Source organism: Lethenteron reissneri, chromosome 34 (genome assembly GCF_015708825.2).
Source record: "Lethenteron reissneri isolate LAM-NWPU_2019-01 chromosome 34, ASM1570882v1, whole genome shotgun sequence".
Taxonomy (NCBI): Eukaryota; Metazoa; Chordata; class Hyperoartia; order Petromyzontiformes; family Petromyzontidae; genus Lethenteron; species Lethenteron reissneri.
Genome location: NC_083812.1, coordinates 12641936 through 12658795, shown reverse-complemented (window position 1 = coordinate 12658795; position 16860 = coordinate 12641936). Strand labels below are relative to the sequence as shown.

The 16860-nt window shown below is 41.2% G+C and overlaps 1 protein-coding gene across 1 annotated transcript; it reads right to left on the bottom strand.

Moving 5' to 3' along the window:
• Nucleotides 1-2387: 2387 nt before the first annotated feature.
• On the bottom strand, nucleotides 2388-16032 carry LOC133350721 (voltage-dependent anion-selective channel protein 2). Its single transcript, XM_061565380.1, has 9 exons — nucleotides 15856-16032; nucleotides 14884-14955; nucleotides 14361-14410; nucleotides 9371-9523; nucleotides 9016-9068; nucleotides 7099-7326; nucleotides 4622-4772; nucleotides 3661-3718; nucleotides 2388-3378 (listed from the first exon to the last, which is right to left on the bottom strand). The coding sequence occupies exons 2-9, from the start codon at nucleotides 14948-14950 to the stop codon at nucleotides 3287-3289; spliced, it is 852 nt and encodes a 283-aa protein (XP_061421364.1). The 5' UTR covers nucleotides 14951-14955; nucleotides 15856-16032; the 3' UTR covers nucleotides 2388-3286.
• Nucleotides 16033-16860: the final 828 nt, after the last annotated feature.

Below are 16860 nucleotides of genomic sequence, written 5' to 3'. Positions count from 1 at the left end.
CGGATCTATCCCGGATTCACTCCGGACCCACCCCGGAGCCCGCCCTGAACCACAAGCGAAACGCCCCCCTGGACCCACCCAGGAACCCCAGGCCCACCCAGGAACCCTCGGACCCCCTCGGACCCACTCCTGACCCTGAAGGCCCATCCCGGACCCACCATGAACCACCCACCTGAACCCATGTCAGACCCATATTCAGTACTATAAGTTATTAAATGTGTGGTTACATTATGCTCTCTGGTGGCCATATTCAGTACTATAAGTTGTTAAATGTGTGGTTACATTATGCCCTCTGGTGGCCATATTCAGTACTATAAGTTGTTAAATGTGTGGTTACATTATGCCCTCTGGTGGCCATATTCAGTACTATAAGTTGTTAAATGTGTGGTTACATTATGCCCTCTGGTGGCCATATTCAGTACTATAAGTTATTAAATGTGTGGTTACTTTATGCCCTCGAGTGGCCTTATTCATTACTATACGTTTTCCATAATAGAGAGGTTTTTTGGGGGGTTAGATCGCGTAAATATATAAACGTATCGTAAAAACCCGCCACCACCAATACAGCCAACGAGTAACGGTTGTCACGTTAACAGAACATGCCAATTCGTCACTAGTACAGCACATCGGTGTGTTGGAGAGCTAAGCCACAACATTAATAATCTGAGTACGACGTTTTGCCAGTAATTACAACTAGCTTCATCAGTCAACATACATTATGAATGCGCATTATGTGAGCCCTTTGATCTTGTCCTTCCTGTCTATAGTGTGTATTAAAATACCCGTTTCAACGGTGAAGTACGCTGCCCTTTATAGGCTATCATTTAAATAATGTATTATTTGATGATTCTATTCCACGCAGCACTAAGGTGGTAGCTATGTGGCAAGGTGACTTTTATAAACAAAAGGAGCAGCAATGGGCTCTCCTTTGTCTCCAGTGATAGGGAATTGGTAAATGGAAGATTTTGAAACAAAAGCAATAGCTTCAAGCACACTAAAACCATCTGCTTCACTTAGCCGTATTTTATAACTCAGGGGCCGTCCATAAATGACGTCACGGCGATTTTGGACGACTTTTGACCCCCCCCCCCCCCCCTTCGTCACACGGCGTCACAAAGTCAGACCCCCCTCAAATATGACGTCACAAAACTCTGCCCCCCCCCCCCCCCCAAGAAAAAAAACATGCTTCAAATCGCTTTAAACTATTGTCATTGTAGTGCATATTTAATGTGGCGCTGCACTCTGTTGGAGAAAACATTTATTAAAAAGTATATCTAATTAAGTAGAACGTGTTGTCACATTTCTTAACACACCCCCCCCAGGTGACGTCATTTATGGACGGCCCCTTATAGGTCTGCATATGTCCAGCAAAGGCATTTGTCGGCAAGCTGCGGCTCTTTAAGCACTGCTCTGAGACTTTATTCACATGCATCGAGTTTTATACCGAATTCGAAAATAGTGGCTCTTGTTATTTTGGTTACCTACCCCTCATTTCAGGGGTTCTGGTTTCGGTTAGGGAGCTTTCAGGTTAACACATGCACAAGGTGCATTCAGACAGCCATACATTCTACCGCAGTACCATATATGTCCACATGAGGACACCACCTAATCCTTTGCATCGGTGTGGAATTTCATCCCGTCAATACCGTAAGAGCCGAGACGACCGTACCCCCAAAACATGCGACCCTGCCGATCAACAGTAGTGAACCCATGTAAAGGCAATGGGTATTTAAAATTACACAATTTAGCTGTTAAACATGTAAACAGTTCAGTTTGTCATTTAAATAAATCCGGAAATGTTTTATTCGATTATGGAAAAAGCAAAGCAAAAATGTTAACCCTACAATCATGACTGTTACAACCAATCCATTACTTACCTTTTAATAACACATCGTGAATGAATTTGGGTAGTGATTTTCAGCAATTTCAGTTCCCAGTGACATAAACGGCATATTATTAATCAGACCTACAATTCCTTGTGATCGTCTTAATACCATCATCACTTTTGCCTGCACGGTATATTTAAGAGTAGCTGCATTTTAAAAACAGCACAGCCAAGATGTACCAGTGGTTTGACCATGTTAAGGACCGATGTCTCAAAAGACATTATAAAAACACTGGCATGCATATTGACTCAACACAATGCAGACAATGGAAATCCCTAAGATTGTATTTATTGCCATAGAATCAGCTGATCATACAACAGTTCTTCATTGAGGTGCCAAGTGGGATGAATTTTACATGCATGGGTCAGAGGTAAACCTTACACATGTTAAAGGTGAAAAAATATTCTACTACCCACATGAAGCCAATATAACGGTCACATTTAAAGTTCATGTTAAAATCGTTTCTTTGATAAAAGCAAAAGAAGCTGAAACAGCAAAACATGCACTTTTATTTTTTATTGTGAAGTTAACCGAGGTTACAAGCTCCCAAACAGTCCACAGGAATTTGGAACTTAAATTTTACACAAGACAGCTTTTATTCCACCACTGAATGTTTACAGGGCAAATGTTCATACCCAAATTTAAACACCTTTGCAATAAAAATTAAGAGATTGGCAATACTTCAGCAAGCAATGCATCTTCACAAAATGTAGACCAATTCATGTGCAAATTGGTTACTTAAACGTAATAGATTGTGAACATACAAGCATACACGTTGTGGCTTATGGCTTCGTGACAACCAGCCTCAGGTTAACTTTCAAAAAAATACACAAGAGAGTTACCAATTAGGTTCGTTAATTTATTACACCAACTGAGGAGAGCAAAGAAACAGCATTGGCAAAATGTTTGGGTAAAATGACAATGCTGTACCTTACAGGGCAGATTTTTTTTATAACGTGTGCAATTAATATTATCAAGTCAAGGTGAATTATAAAGAACTACGAAGGCCAGTTAGGGTCACCTGGCAGTTTACTATGCCACCAGATAACAGAACAGAAAAGTGAAACATGCACAAATGAACCACAGGTGCATATTTTAAAAAGGCAAAAAATAACTCCCAAGATATACAAGAGGCTCCCAAAAACGGTTATGCATTTACACAAACTTAAAGAACACAAGGACTTAAATGCTTTAAAGAAATCTAAAACATGGATACATATACGCAATGCATACGTGAATAAACACGGTTAGGGTTACATGGGAATTAAGGTTAACTAGTGTTCACTAGGTAACATGGGATAACTAAATTTGAAGCTAATTGCACAGATATAAAATAATGACTGCCTTGTAAAGTACAGCAGAACGTTGCTAGACAGCTCAAGTTGGTGTAGGCCACTCTTTTAAGCCTCCAACTCCAGGCCCAGGCCGAGCTTGTGGCCACCAGCATTGATGTTCTTCCCATCAAGCAGGGCGGACAGTGAAAGTTTGACACCTGTAACACACACAACATTGATGTGGAAAATGCATATTAGTGACTTGAAACCACAATTAACCCTCTTCTGAAAAAATGTTAAAATGTTTTTTACCGAATGTACAATGTTGAGAAAATTAATGACAATTTTCTGAAAAAATAAACTTTAGAATTTAGCAACATATGGAATGTACCGCCACTAAAGCTGTTGCATCTTACAGCAATTTGTCAATGTTGCCAAACGTCATAACCGTATAATCAATGAAATTACGAATATTAAAACATGATTAATCTTGTACTCACCAGGCCGAAGTGTCTGAGTATACCCCAAGCCAACGAGGCTGGAGTTATTAACCTTGGCCTGAAAGATAAAAACAATTTAAGTATTAGTTACTGTTTAACAACTCAACATGAAGGCAGTTATACAAGCTTCCAAAAAGACAAACATGTGCTTTCCAGAACAATTTTCAACTTGATACATAAACAGGAAAATTTGTATTGCCCCGAGTCTTGAAATCTCAAAAAAGTGTACGCCACAACATTCATATTTGTGCACATGCCGCAAGCGGCTGTCAAAAGGCACCAACTTTCCTGGAATAGTGCAAAGGATATGTGACTTTACATCTTAAAAATGACAATGTAATCAATCTTATTTTTTTCTAAAACGTTAAACATGAAACCTAATGAGTAATATTCTACGATGTGACGTAAATAAATTGTACAACTTTAGAAGTTGTCAATGCATGGGGAGTAAGTGCACCCCTAACTCCTGCTGTAAGAAATCCCAAATGCCCTGCCTTTATGCTTGTAGACGTTTAGGGAAATAATATTCAGGCATTATTTATTTGAGCCCTATAAGCTATTGTTTCATCTGTAAAAGTCTATTCCCAATTTTGGTTGCAATGCCGTTTTAAATGGCATACATACAAATATATGAAACGCTCTTGACAAAAATTGATTAATACTACATCAACCATGTGCATAATTGAAAAGGTTGCCCTCTGAATTCTTGTTAGGGATGTCCCATATAATTCTAAAATGGTGGCAACTAAAAATAAATTGTGTCCACCCTGGATCCAACACACCGAGACAATCATTCAACTACTCCAGATGGTTGATGGTCCAAGTGGATGTGTTTTACCAAAATCCAAAGCATGCCCTACACACAATCACATTCTGGTAAAGCAAAAATGGTGATGTAAAAAAGCCTCTTGAACAGTGCGAGGATAGACCAATGCCTAGATGTTTGTAGCGGCAGTCTTACGTTGATAGTAGTGTTTGAGTCCAGCTGGTACTTTGCAGCAATACCAAAGCGGGTCGTGTTACTGCCCGCAGTCCAGGCCAGATCCACGGCTGTCTCCAGCTTGTCATTGACCTTCTGGTAGATGTTGCCTCCAAATTCCGTTCCATCATTCCTGCAACAAAAATGTGATTTAAGTTCACGATGGTGGCAGCCGCATGAAAAAGAACACTTAGGTGGAAAAAGGTATCAAACCACGTGTCACTGTAATATCTGAATAAAGAGCATCATAATTCCACAAGCCCTGATCCATTCAAAACCTCAAGATGCAAACGTTTATCGGCTTATATTCAACAGCAATTGCTTTGTATACATATTCAAACATTCATACGAAGGATATGCATATATTTTCACTTTCCAACATGTCATGTGCTTGTCTTCGAAATGATTTAATTTGTTAGAGAACACATGGAGGTCCATGACATGGATGCAGAGAGTTGTGGGCTTTAGCAGACAACAACACTAAGGGATGATGCCTAAGATTTTGTCAAGGAGGTAATATCAATCGTGAACATAGCTGTTGAAACATGACATTTGGTGTTTTCAGGGTTGGACTGGGGGGAAAAACCGACCCTCGCAACCATGAGCCCGCAGAGATCGGCTCACAAACACGAAGTTACACCCACAGACACGAAGACCCACTTCGTGGGATCTTCAGCAAAAATCAAAGAACCGCATTGCAGTGTGGTCACACCTTTATATTATGACAAACCTCTGGTCCCATCTCCCAGAAAACTGCCCTTCATCATATGTAGAGGACAAACAACTCACATAGTTCTTATTCTCTGTTCAAGCCCTAAAAATCTGGATGTCATTTTTGAAAAGAAAATTGATGCTTTCAATTTTGTAGGATAACTTTAATTGCAATTGTATTTGTCCTTGCCTGTGTAAAATAATCACTAAAACATGTATTTTGGCCATTCCTAACTTGATTTTACTGGGTTTTTTTTAGTATTTTGTCGTGGCCAACTGTTTTTATTTAAAATTATATTTTTGCACCGTTTTATATTTATTGTTCAATTCGGTTACATTTGCTCAATTATATTCAATTTTGCTCAAATTTCTATTTGATTAATTGTTGTACATGCTTTTATGTTAAGGCTTATATAATGTTGGTAACCCAGTTCACTTCTGAAAATGCCACTATCCAAGTCAAGTTCTCACGTGGTTATACAAAATAAACTTGACATTTGAAAAACGGAAAGCTTTACACATTATATATCGCCAATGTAAAATGATGCTTCAATTATTCGATGCAAAAAGGGAAACAGCTGATTTAACAAATGCACACCCATTTCCCCTCTTCATATGTATTTAATGTCATACTAGGTGCCAACCATGACATTAAGCTCATTAGAACTATATTTTCCTCTAGTGACCGAATATAATCAATCTCACTCAAGTGAAGGCAAATTAATAACAATTTATGTTAGGTCAATCTCTTGTAGACTGAGTAGGGATTTGATTCAGTGGATTCAGTCATCCAAACTGTCACAAACCAAAGCTCTGATTTTTGTTATCAAACCATTCATAAAGTGATCAAATTAATAACACCTTCCTTACTATATTTGTCCCTCTGCATCAAAATGAAAATATTTTATACACACGCCATGAGTGACAGCCTTCTGTGAGGTTCAGCAGCATTGGTGTCATACAAACAAACTTGGACTGGTTTTGACATAGTGTCTCGTCAGCAGTCATGCTTGCTTGAACCAATGCTGAACTGCCAGATGTTTTAATAGACAAGGGACCTTCTGTTAGATATGGGTTATAGTTTTAATAAAAATCGATATACTTTATTCTCCACAAGGATGCCAATGATAATTATTCTTGTTTCAGCAGCCTTGGTGATTGCTTTCACCAAGCCTATTCACAGCAAAACTCAAATATATATTTTTAAAATGATAGAGAAATGACGACAAATATGAATGCTAAAAGCATTACCCCTCTCATTGTAACTCTCATTTAACAAGCTATGAAAATAAAATTCATATATTACTTGAGTTAAGATGGCTGCAAAGTTGGACTCGAGATAAATGAGTAAAATATCAATCATTTATGTGTGCCATGAATTAAAATAAAATTGTTCGAGCAACAAAACAGTAAATATGTGGAGCATTTTTTTTTACACATTTGCTGCGCACAGGCCCAAGATGACAGGAACTCGCATGATCAAAGTTGTCATTAACAACACAGCAGGATCATTGTGAAACTGGCAATCGAGAGCAGGTTAGTGTGCTTCTGTAAAATTCAACGTGATAATAAAAATCGACACCAATATACCTCAACGTTGTCAGTGTATATTATGTGCTGTGACATATTAACTGACAATGGAGATGAAATAAAAACTGAAAGTGCACAACGAAGCATGGAGAGATACAATATGGAACCATCTGCGTCGACATTACAGAGATTCTGTAAAACAATGTGCAGGTACTTACACATTAGTGTGAAGCTGGAAATCAGCAGTCTTGTATCCAATGGCAAAGTTGCTACGGGTCAGCTTGGACTTGGCTGTGTCAAATGCCAGCTGGTAGCCAGCCAACCATCCCTCATAGCCAACCACAGCTGCGCCATTCACAGTTGGGCCTGCAAAGTCCAAGTCCACGTCACAGCCCAAGTTCAAAAATTCCCGCTTGTAAGTCGACTTCAGTTTGCCACTCTTCTTCCTGCACAGCACACATGAAACGCAAACAAGTGTACATGATTCAACAGCTGCTCGTCATTAAAAATATGCAACTATTTTAAGGAATACATTTTTTTAACAGTACATTTACATTTATGAGACACTTACTGTAAGATTTTTGGTAATAATGAAAAATAATTGCAACTCAAGTGTTAAATCTGATATTTTGGGAGTGGATTATCTATATATAAAAAAGGGAAATTTGTGAATGTGTGTCTGTTCGAAATGTTTAGCATACTTCCCAACATGCAACAAACTTGAAATTTGGCATGTGAGCAGCTTCCAGACTGTACACAATGCAAGAGTATAAAAATAGACTTTTGTATTTGGGGGGGGGGGGGGGGGGCGCAATAATGGATATATTTTGCACGGCAAGTGAGCGGTGACGTCACGTCTGTGATGTCACCTGCACGCGGGAGCGTCACGCAGTGTGCCTGCTGACGTCACGCATTCCCCCCCCCCTCGCCCTCCACGTAGGCCATGTATTAATCCAAGACAAGAATCCAAGTCTCGGGCGAAGCCGGGTAGTAAAGCTAGTACTTTATAAGCCATCCAACGCCACACACCAGTGAACCCGTGATGTTAAATTCCATGATGTATTCCATGTGTAGTTTGTGGGGAAGTACACCCAATTTATTACACTAAAATATGGGAGTAGCATTCACTATAAATGTACAACACTGTGTAGAGTGTGTTTAATACACTCTACAAAAGCATGTACAAGTATATGAATCCCTGCAGTCACAAAAGCCTTAAATTAAAATTCATGTACAAGTAAACAAACTAACTCCACACTTACATTTTTTGAACAGTATAATTCCTATGACAAAATCACCTAGAATACACATTGTTGGATATTGGAAGCAAATCCGGTTTGAAACTGGAGTTTGGATGGGCGACATGATGAACAACAGATCATAGGCGATATATCTACGTGGTGGGCACCAGATGGCAGTGCAGAAAAATCCAGCGTTGAATCATAGGTTTATGCTTCAATGTTTCTATTCCGCCTTAATCATGCCGCACTACCCAGCATGAAGTATGGTCAATAATCACGAAGACCCTGCAGTGTGGCGAGGCCCTCACCCAGCCGTGGATTGATAAAAGCGCTGGACATGTACACACCGCGATACAAATTTAGAAAACGTCAGATCCAATGATAAAATCCAGACCGTAAATTTTAAACAGGATACGATTTTGACCAAAAGCAGATGTCGATAAGAATATCATGCAAGAATATTCATAGTATGCAATGGTTTTCCAAGATAACAAATCAAACAATACATCAAACAGCAGAAGAAAATACCTACCCTACTGCATTTACAATATAAAAACTACCTTTTACTAAAACAAAATACAAAATATATTATCAGTATACGATTGTAAATATTGAGTGTAGTTTAAAAACCTTCAATGTACTAAATATTGTATTGCCAGTGTGAGGTGGTGCCATAGCCCAGCAGTCGGGCATTCGCCGCAGAAGTTCAGATTTCGAAGCCGATAGGCCATCCCGGTTATAACTGGAAAAGTAGTACTGAAAAATGTACCATCTCCTTCAGAGTGGTCATTAAAGATCCCGTGACATTATTTGAATTGAGTAGGCCGTTGTGTGCTGGCGTCATGGTCAAAAGTTGATATGCATACATGACGTATTGGTATATCATATGCTTACCCGGTGTTAGGAGCAAATGTGGTGTCCAATGTCAGCTTAAGTCCTTTGGCAAGCTGCACAGAGAGTACATTATTAACACGGCCACTAATACCACATTTGCATTGATACATTGCCATAAAAAAGATTCATAAGCCATTATTTCTGTTCTCAAAAGACAGGTACAGTAAAATCCTTACCTCCAAAAAAGTATAATTTATAATTGGAGAGTATGTAATGATTTAAGTTCAATATAAACACAAGCTTAACAGGTTTAAATGACTTCACGTTTTGCTCACTTGGCAATAACAGAAACATTAGAATGCATTTGTACTTAACCATTTGAATTAGGATAGAAAATGTTGTGTGGTACACATACCTGATCTTCCACTGATATCTCGGTCGCAAGCGTGTTATCAGTACTCCACTTCTCCGTCAAGTTCAAGCCATAGTCTGCCCACTTGTATTTGGTCTCCAAGCTGGCATTCACTTTGCCAGTCTCAGAATTAGATGATCCACTCGTAGAGAATTCCTGCAGCACAAACACAAAACCCGAGCAACCAAAACAGTGGTTTTCAAGAGCAGCTATTTAATATAGAACATGTAAGCCATACACTTACCACTGAACCATCGGGATAATTTCGTCTTCAGAAACTATTGAATATAGAATACAAAAACATCCAAAACTTGCAAAAGAAAGTTAAAGGATGCAGCCCAAAACTAATTTGGTAATGTAACTTTTATTTAAAAATGCCAAACCATGACGATCCAGCATCATGCACCACAGGTAGGGATGGTTTTATATTTAAACACAATGAGTTATAACATCTAGTAAATAAACTAAAAACATAATTAGATATAAAATACTGTTATATTAATATCTGATAGTGTGGAAATGTTATGGTGACAGCTATACTGCAGCTTTTATTACATCATACTTTCACAACGGCATTCATTGAAATAAAACTAACACCTAAAACAATGTATACAAACGTTACATGTAGCACATTACTACTCTACTTAACCAGTTAATGCAGCAAAATCTAAATTAATTTGTGTTCATTTTCACTGTTGTAACACCGTGCTATATAATATGAATACAGCAATTTACATACATCATTGTTATAGAATGTAATTTTTTTACATTTCAATAGAAGAGTGGATGTCCAATGGTAAGCAAAACATTACTTTAAACCGAAACTTTATGTTACAAATAAAACACGTAATTATCACCGCACGAATTGGTTGCCAAATTTGTAGTGCAACACCTGGCAAGCTTAAGCGCACGAAAAAGTGAAGAGGAAAACGCATTGCGTAGTTCTGCAGAGCTATGCCAGAGGAAATGAATCAACCCGCATACTAATGAGTGCATGACGTCACGGGGTCACGGATCTCTTGTGCTGCAGATTCCCAACGGGAAAAGCGGCTGGTTTGCGCAGCTACAGCAGCGGTCACAAAAAAAAGTGGAAAACGGCCTGCAGGCTGGCGGGCCACGTGTCTTCATTGTATTTGGGAGTTAAGTATCAGTGGCTCAGTAAAAACGTGTTTACCTGGATGTGGCTACTTTTAGAGGAAGTGAAACCATACCGTGCCTGTGTGCTGTCTGTGATTTAACAAGCGGTCCCTCCACCCGGACGTCCTCTACATTTATAAAGATTATCATATTTGTGAATAACAACGTTTGGGCAATGGGCCTTCTTCAGAACACATCTGTCAGAGACCGAGTTTGTAAGGGTTATGAAATATTGAGTACTAGACAAACACTTCAAAAATGAAAAATATTTATAAACTAACTTATGTTAAAAGTAAATTTATGAAATGGCTGACAATGCATTGTGGGAAGTCTTGGTCTTATAACAAATCCGAAAGTACATTAATGAGTCCAACTACCATTTCAATAAAATAAATTTAACTTCCCTACATTACTTACACAATCTGAGAAATGTGAAGTACAACTATGAAACCAAAAACGCAATTAAAAAGGCAAATTTCTCTTGCACTCAATAATAAAGTTACGTTTTCAGTGTGGACGCATTCACTCAGTCCTGCTTGGCTGAACGAGTCAGTTTAAGGAATACGAAGGAAGATTCGATAAAAAATCAGTTTAAGAGGTAGCAATGTCCATTATTTCTCGTCGCATTAACACCACAGATAAAGACCAAGCCACACACTGACATGTCACTGGGGCTGTGGTGTCCGCTGTTTAAGTGACGAGCCACTGGTGTGGATATGTCTACATGACAGCTGACAGATGTTGAGCAAATCTATTTCTGAGGCATTTAGCTGTTTTCCCAATGGAGTGGAGGCAGCAGAATGTGCACGTGATGCAATAAACCATATTGGTTGAGGTGCATGTAAACCCTATGTGGTGTCATGAATGATGCTTTGGGTATTTTTATCCATGTATCGGTTGATGTGAAATACACGTGGGAAGGTGCCCAATATGCTATTATTGCTAGCATTTCACAATGAACTAGAAACTCGTAAGTCCATGAGGTTTGCTTCAATGGAATGCACAGACCTCAGTAATCGAGTGGTTTGCGCTACAAAACGAGGATTATGACAATGGGATGTGCATATGGTAGAATCCATCCACCCCATTATCAAACCATAACCCCCTAATCTGTCCCATGTCATTTTCTCAAGAGCTTTTCACACAATTGTTGTCTTAAGAGCACATTTGCTTACTTAATGGTGCATTATTTATGTACGAGTGTACAGGATAAATGGTGAGTGGGATGTGCTATTGCAGGCAGACTTCGCCAAGCTGCGTTCCTGAAGTGAGCGCAAATCAAATCAGCAGTGAACAGGGTACCATGGTATATTTAGGGAATGTTATCCTAACAGCATTATTAATTTCGTACGAGCAATATATGGATGGCTTCATTGGGGTATCGGTGATAGCACTAATACAAATGGTAAACATTTCATAATTTTTTTTATAACATCACTATTACGTACTGTACTCGCAAGTGCTTTACACTGTACTAATACAAGGCAGACATTGGAGAAGCTACTGCACTCCAAAATCCGGGTAATTCTCAGAGAGAAGTTTCAGGACCTCCATGATCTTAGTGATGGCCTCAAGTCTAAATTTCTGTGGCGAGGTTTCTTTTACGTGGAGGCTGAGACGATTATACTGGTCTCGTGAGTTTTGACCTGTCTAACAATGAAAAACCATATCTTTAAAAATAGATATATAATCGCGACAACAAATCGTGATAATAAGACTCGCAGGTGGGATCTGGTTGACTCAGAACGTAGGTTTCTCTCATTGTCTGTGCGAATGATGGGGGCGTTAAGTTCGTGGCTAGCACTGCTGTGTTCTTGCTCGTAAGCGCTTTATAAATGTTTTGATTTAATTTTTTTATTCTTAAAAAATCTCCAGGACAGAGCACTAACGATTCAATGTTCTACGGGGTCATGTTAAGCGAGGTCTACCGGCATTTGTCAATTCTACTTAATCAAATCGACAAAAATCTGTTTTACTCTAAAGGTGTGCATTTTGGCTAAACGGGGTTAAAGGAACAATTTGAAGACTATTACGACCACATATTTACTAGCAATTGCCCTTGGTGGCGTCATTGGTATACTGCGTAACTCATAATCGAAAGGTTGAAAATTGCAAATGGCCAAGGATCGACTTAACCCATTTAGCTCTCAAATTTATACAATCATCACAACCTTGGTGGATTTTATCAGTGGTGTTCTGGGTTGTGGGCAATGGATTAACTGTGATGTAATTCACAGGGTGGTGCCTTCATTCAAGAATGTCAGATGGGCAGCCTTTGGATTCATGGATATTCAGCAAGGACTAAAGATAGACTTTGAATGCCGAATAATCGTTGGTGCAATTGTTTTAACATACGAGTTCCAAGGGTCAGAATAAGGTATATTTAGATTTAAAAGCTTATGTGGAATCTCGATCCTAATCTGACATCACATGATACCATAAGAAATCTACATTGGGCCCTCTTCAAATCTGCACAATATTTAACCTCATTGTCAAACCCAAGAAACCTAATAAGTCCACCCAATTGCTTTTTAACGATCCATAGAACCAGAAATGGAACATGTGACAAAGCCTTTGGTATTGCAGCATCAACATTTTGGAACAACCTTTTAAATTATCCTTCAACAAATATCCTCAAGCAGAAGATTACTGCAATAATACAGCCACATTTGCCCATGTGATTTGTAACTTTTAACCTTGCCCATTTTACTGTGTAATCGAGGGACTGTATTGTCTTGGTGTGGCCTGGGGCTGTTGATTTGCTGCCCAAAATTGCAATTGGTGTCAAATCGGCAGGAATTTATGTACTTGTGCAATTTGTACATCTATAATTTATTTATATTAATTTTTCGTGACTTGCTTTTTTTCCTCCATCTTGCTCTTATTTCGTGTTTTTTTCAAATAGCTTGCTGACCCACCCCAACTGTGCATCTGTGAAAAAGAGCTTCAGATCAACGAAAGATTCTGATAGAGGGATGCTAAGGCGTTATTAGGATTCAATGTAAATTATCATTAAGAGGTGCACTTAATTTCCACAAAAAAGGAAACTACTGGACTGGCTTGTCAACTTGTATTAATGTTGATAACCAATTAAGATACTGAGTGCAGTCACAATTATAAACTGAAAAAAATGTATTGTGGATCCCTAAAAAAAAATATATGGCGTGGTCCTACAAATATAAATGTCGCCCAATGTGTTTTTAAAACCAGGCAAAAGGGCGCAGTCCAGTTACCTAAAACAGCCTTACCGAGTCAAGCAAATTGCAACAAGACCACTATGAAGAGTAGCGACATTACAAGGTCAATGTGGAATAGGGACGCGTTCTCTCTCAAAGTGGAGCAGAAAAATACAAAATATACTACAGCTTGGGAGATCACAAGCTAACCAAAAAAAAATATATACATATTTTATGATCACTCCCTTAGTCATGGAGGTTGAGGAAATGAGGTTATGCAAAAAATAGGGTCGCCCCCACACAACTATGCAGCTCAAGGAACGGATTGGATCTGGTTTCTAATGGCTGCGTCGTCGAATGACCTGGAAGCAATGTCATTTGCCCTATGGTGACGTCACTCAAGGGCTTATATTGCACAGCCGTTGCAGTAGACTATCTTAGGCTTTCAGATGACTATAGCACACATTGCGAATTTAACATGCACAAAGAAGATGTTAAGACGTGGACTAAACCTAATTACGGAAATAAGATTTATTTTTATGTGCCCGTTACCTGCAACTGTAATCCCTATGCAGTCACCGAGAGTGTAAACTAAGAACTTAAGCAGTACTCGCTCTATCCTCTTACAAGGGCATTTGTATTAATAATACCGTGACCTCGCCAATAATTCTACAACTCACCACTCCACTAGAAGTCTTTGTCTTCAGGTCAAGTTTCACAAGACCAAATCCTGAGAGCAAAACATGAATATATAATTAACCACCGTAACATTCCACGACACCTTAGAACTTGCAACGTTCTCATGGTATAGAAGCCACGTACTTATTAAGAGCTGTTCGGCAAATTTATAACAAATTACATAACAGCAAAAGTTGAGACTCAAGTCGCGACTTGTGTTAAATCATATATGAAACATCCCGCGGGAGCGTTGATCAAATTGCATGACATTTACTTAGAACGTCTTGAAATATTGCTGGTCTATGTAGATAAGTAAATTATCAATATATACAAAATGACTTTGTAAGTATAAAGCTACAAACAATTAACAGCAACCTACTACGATAGTGGTTTACACCGTGGTTCATGCAGGTAATGACACGCTCTACCTCATTCCAATCTCGCAAGGCACACACACGGCCTGCAGCCTAAACTGCACCACACCAGTCACACCCAGCCCCGCATGGCCACCGTGCAGACACTCACCGAAACCCTTCGAAAAGACATCTCGGGCAGACTTTCCAAGGTCAACAAAGGTTGGTGGGACAGCCATTTTATCTGCAGGGGGGAAAAAGGCACATTTGAATAACGTATTTGAGCCAAGTCTGCCACGAATTCCACACATCAAACCCATACATTTCTGTCAGCCTATGTCTATCAAATCTCGGCGAAATATTCCGGGATAACGTACACCACAATCCCACCACATTTAGGTTCAAATCGATTCCTGCCAACCGCTCACAGATCCCAATTGCCGGACTGTCCCGGGTTTCACCCAAGCCTGCTGAGCGAACATCTCGACGAGCGAGAGAGAAAGGGAGAGAGAAGAGAGCGCTGCGCCGCCGCGTGCAAGATGGACGGCTCGCTTCGAGTGCGCATTAACCCCCCCCCCCCTGCCCTGCTCCTCGCTGCCACCACCACCCAGCACTGTCGGGCGGTGTCTCGCTACTGCAAACACGGTGTGGGGAGGTGCGAGAGAGGCGGCATCTAAAGCCCTAGCCGCCGCGTCTTGCTTCCCCGCGTGCACCTCAACCCGTGCCGCCTCCTCCTCCACCCCCCTGGCAGTATAAATAGCGCGGCGCTGTTCGCGCCCCATGCCGCCCGCCCAACCGCGCGCCAAGGTCACACGACGGCGCGACGCGACACGGCGCCGACGACGGCGACCTAAGCCGCCCGTCGTCGCCGCCGCTGCTCGGCGCGCAAGACGACGCATCGCGCCTCGGCCTCGCGCTCGAGGAAACTCGGGCAGGAGCCACGCGCGCGGCCGTCGGCCGTGGTCGAGCATCAGGCGGCAGCACGAGCAGGATAACGCGCAGGCTTTCTGTCGCGCTAGGCCGCAATGGCGCTCGGGACGGCGCGGCGGAGAGAAGCCGCGGGGCCGCGAGGGCAAGGCGGGGGAGCTGGCGGTGAGGGACGCGAGCAGCGCGTCGACTCTCCCCCTTGCTCCCTCTTCCTCACCTGGAGGAGCGCGGAGAGGAGCTGGAGACGCGCGAGCAGCTTGAGCCGGAGCTGGAAAGTGGCGTGTGGTGGGAGCGAGGTTGCGAGAGAGACGCAGTCGAAGGTGGGCGGGGGGAGATGGGCGCGGCGGCTGGTGACGTCACGCGGACCACGCCCTCGCCCCGCCCCCCGCACCGCCTCGTGACGTCGGGCCCCGCCCCCCTCGTGACGTCTGGCCAACCGCCAGGACGCTGACGCAACTCTGCGTCAAGGTCTAAAGGGCAGCAGAGCGCCAAGCGGATTGCAACAAGCAGCACCCGTCAAGCCTGAATAATGTCCATTATAAAAGGTGTTTTGGTCGCGAAAGACGAACCTGTTAAACGGCACTTTTGGGGGTTTGCCACCCTTTTTCCACGGACATATTTCTCAGCCCCAAGGTCGAAACAAAAAAAAACCGGTGCGGTATTCTGTTAAAAAATAAGTTAAACTTCAATGCCATCCGATGTCTTGACACAGTCCCGCTGATGCCTACTTGAATTGAGGGTGATATTGGCACGTAAAATAAAGACTGATCGGTACAAAGTCAGTTACTGCCACCGGAACACGAGACGCCAGATGCCCGGACTTGTCCGGTCTAACCCGGGCAGGTGGCACCGTGACCCCACACAACTGGTGTTATGCCTCCCCTATACCTCCATAGCTGTCAACCCATAAGGTTTACCTGTATTCTTGTACAGGGAAATTGAGTGTTCGTGTCCATACATCGTGCAGCCGTTTCAATACGGGCAAAACATGTTTTTGTTCATTTGTGTTTCTCGCTTGTGATGGGATTTTGTAGGATGAACGTTGAGATGTATAACGGCACGGGGTGACCAATAAGGTCAGAATTGGTTTGTAATAAGGTAGGCACTGATAAGGGGTTGACAGGTATGTACCTCGATCGCCCACTCTATCTCATCTGCAATCGTCCATCCTGCACGTGTACCCGTACTCATCGCAACTTCCTATTTCTGACCATATTTACTC

Bases quoted from the DNA above. Each gene is read 5' to 3' on its own strand.
- LOC133350721 (XM_061565380.1), bottom strand. From the start codon at position 14,950: ATGGCTGTCCCACCAACCTTTGTTGACCTTGGAAAGTCTGCCCGAGAT. The intron at 14,411-14,883 runs GTGAGTGTCTGC...TTTTGCTCTCAG, and splicing joins TGTCTTTTCGAAGGGTTTCG to GATTTGGTCTTGTGAAACTT. The intron at 9,069-9,370 runs GTATGTGTACCA...CTCTCTGTGCAG, and splicing joins AGATATCAGTGGAAGATCAG to CTTGCCAAAGGACTTAAGCT.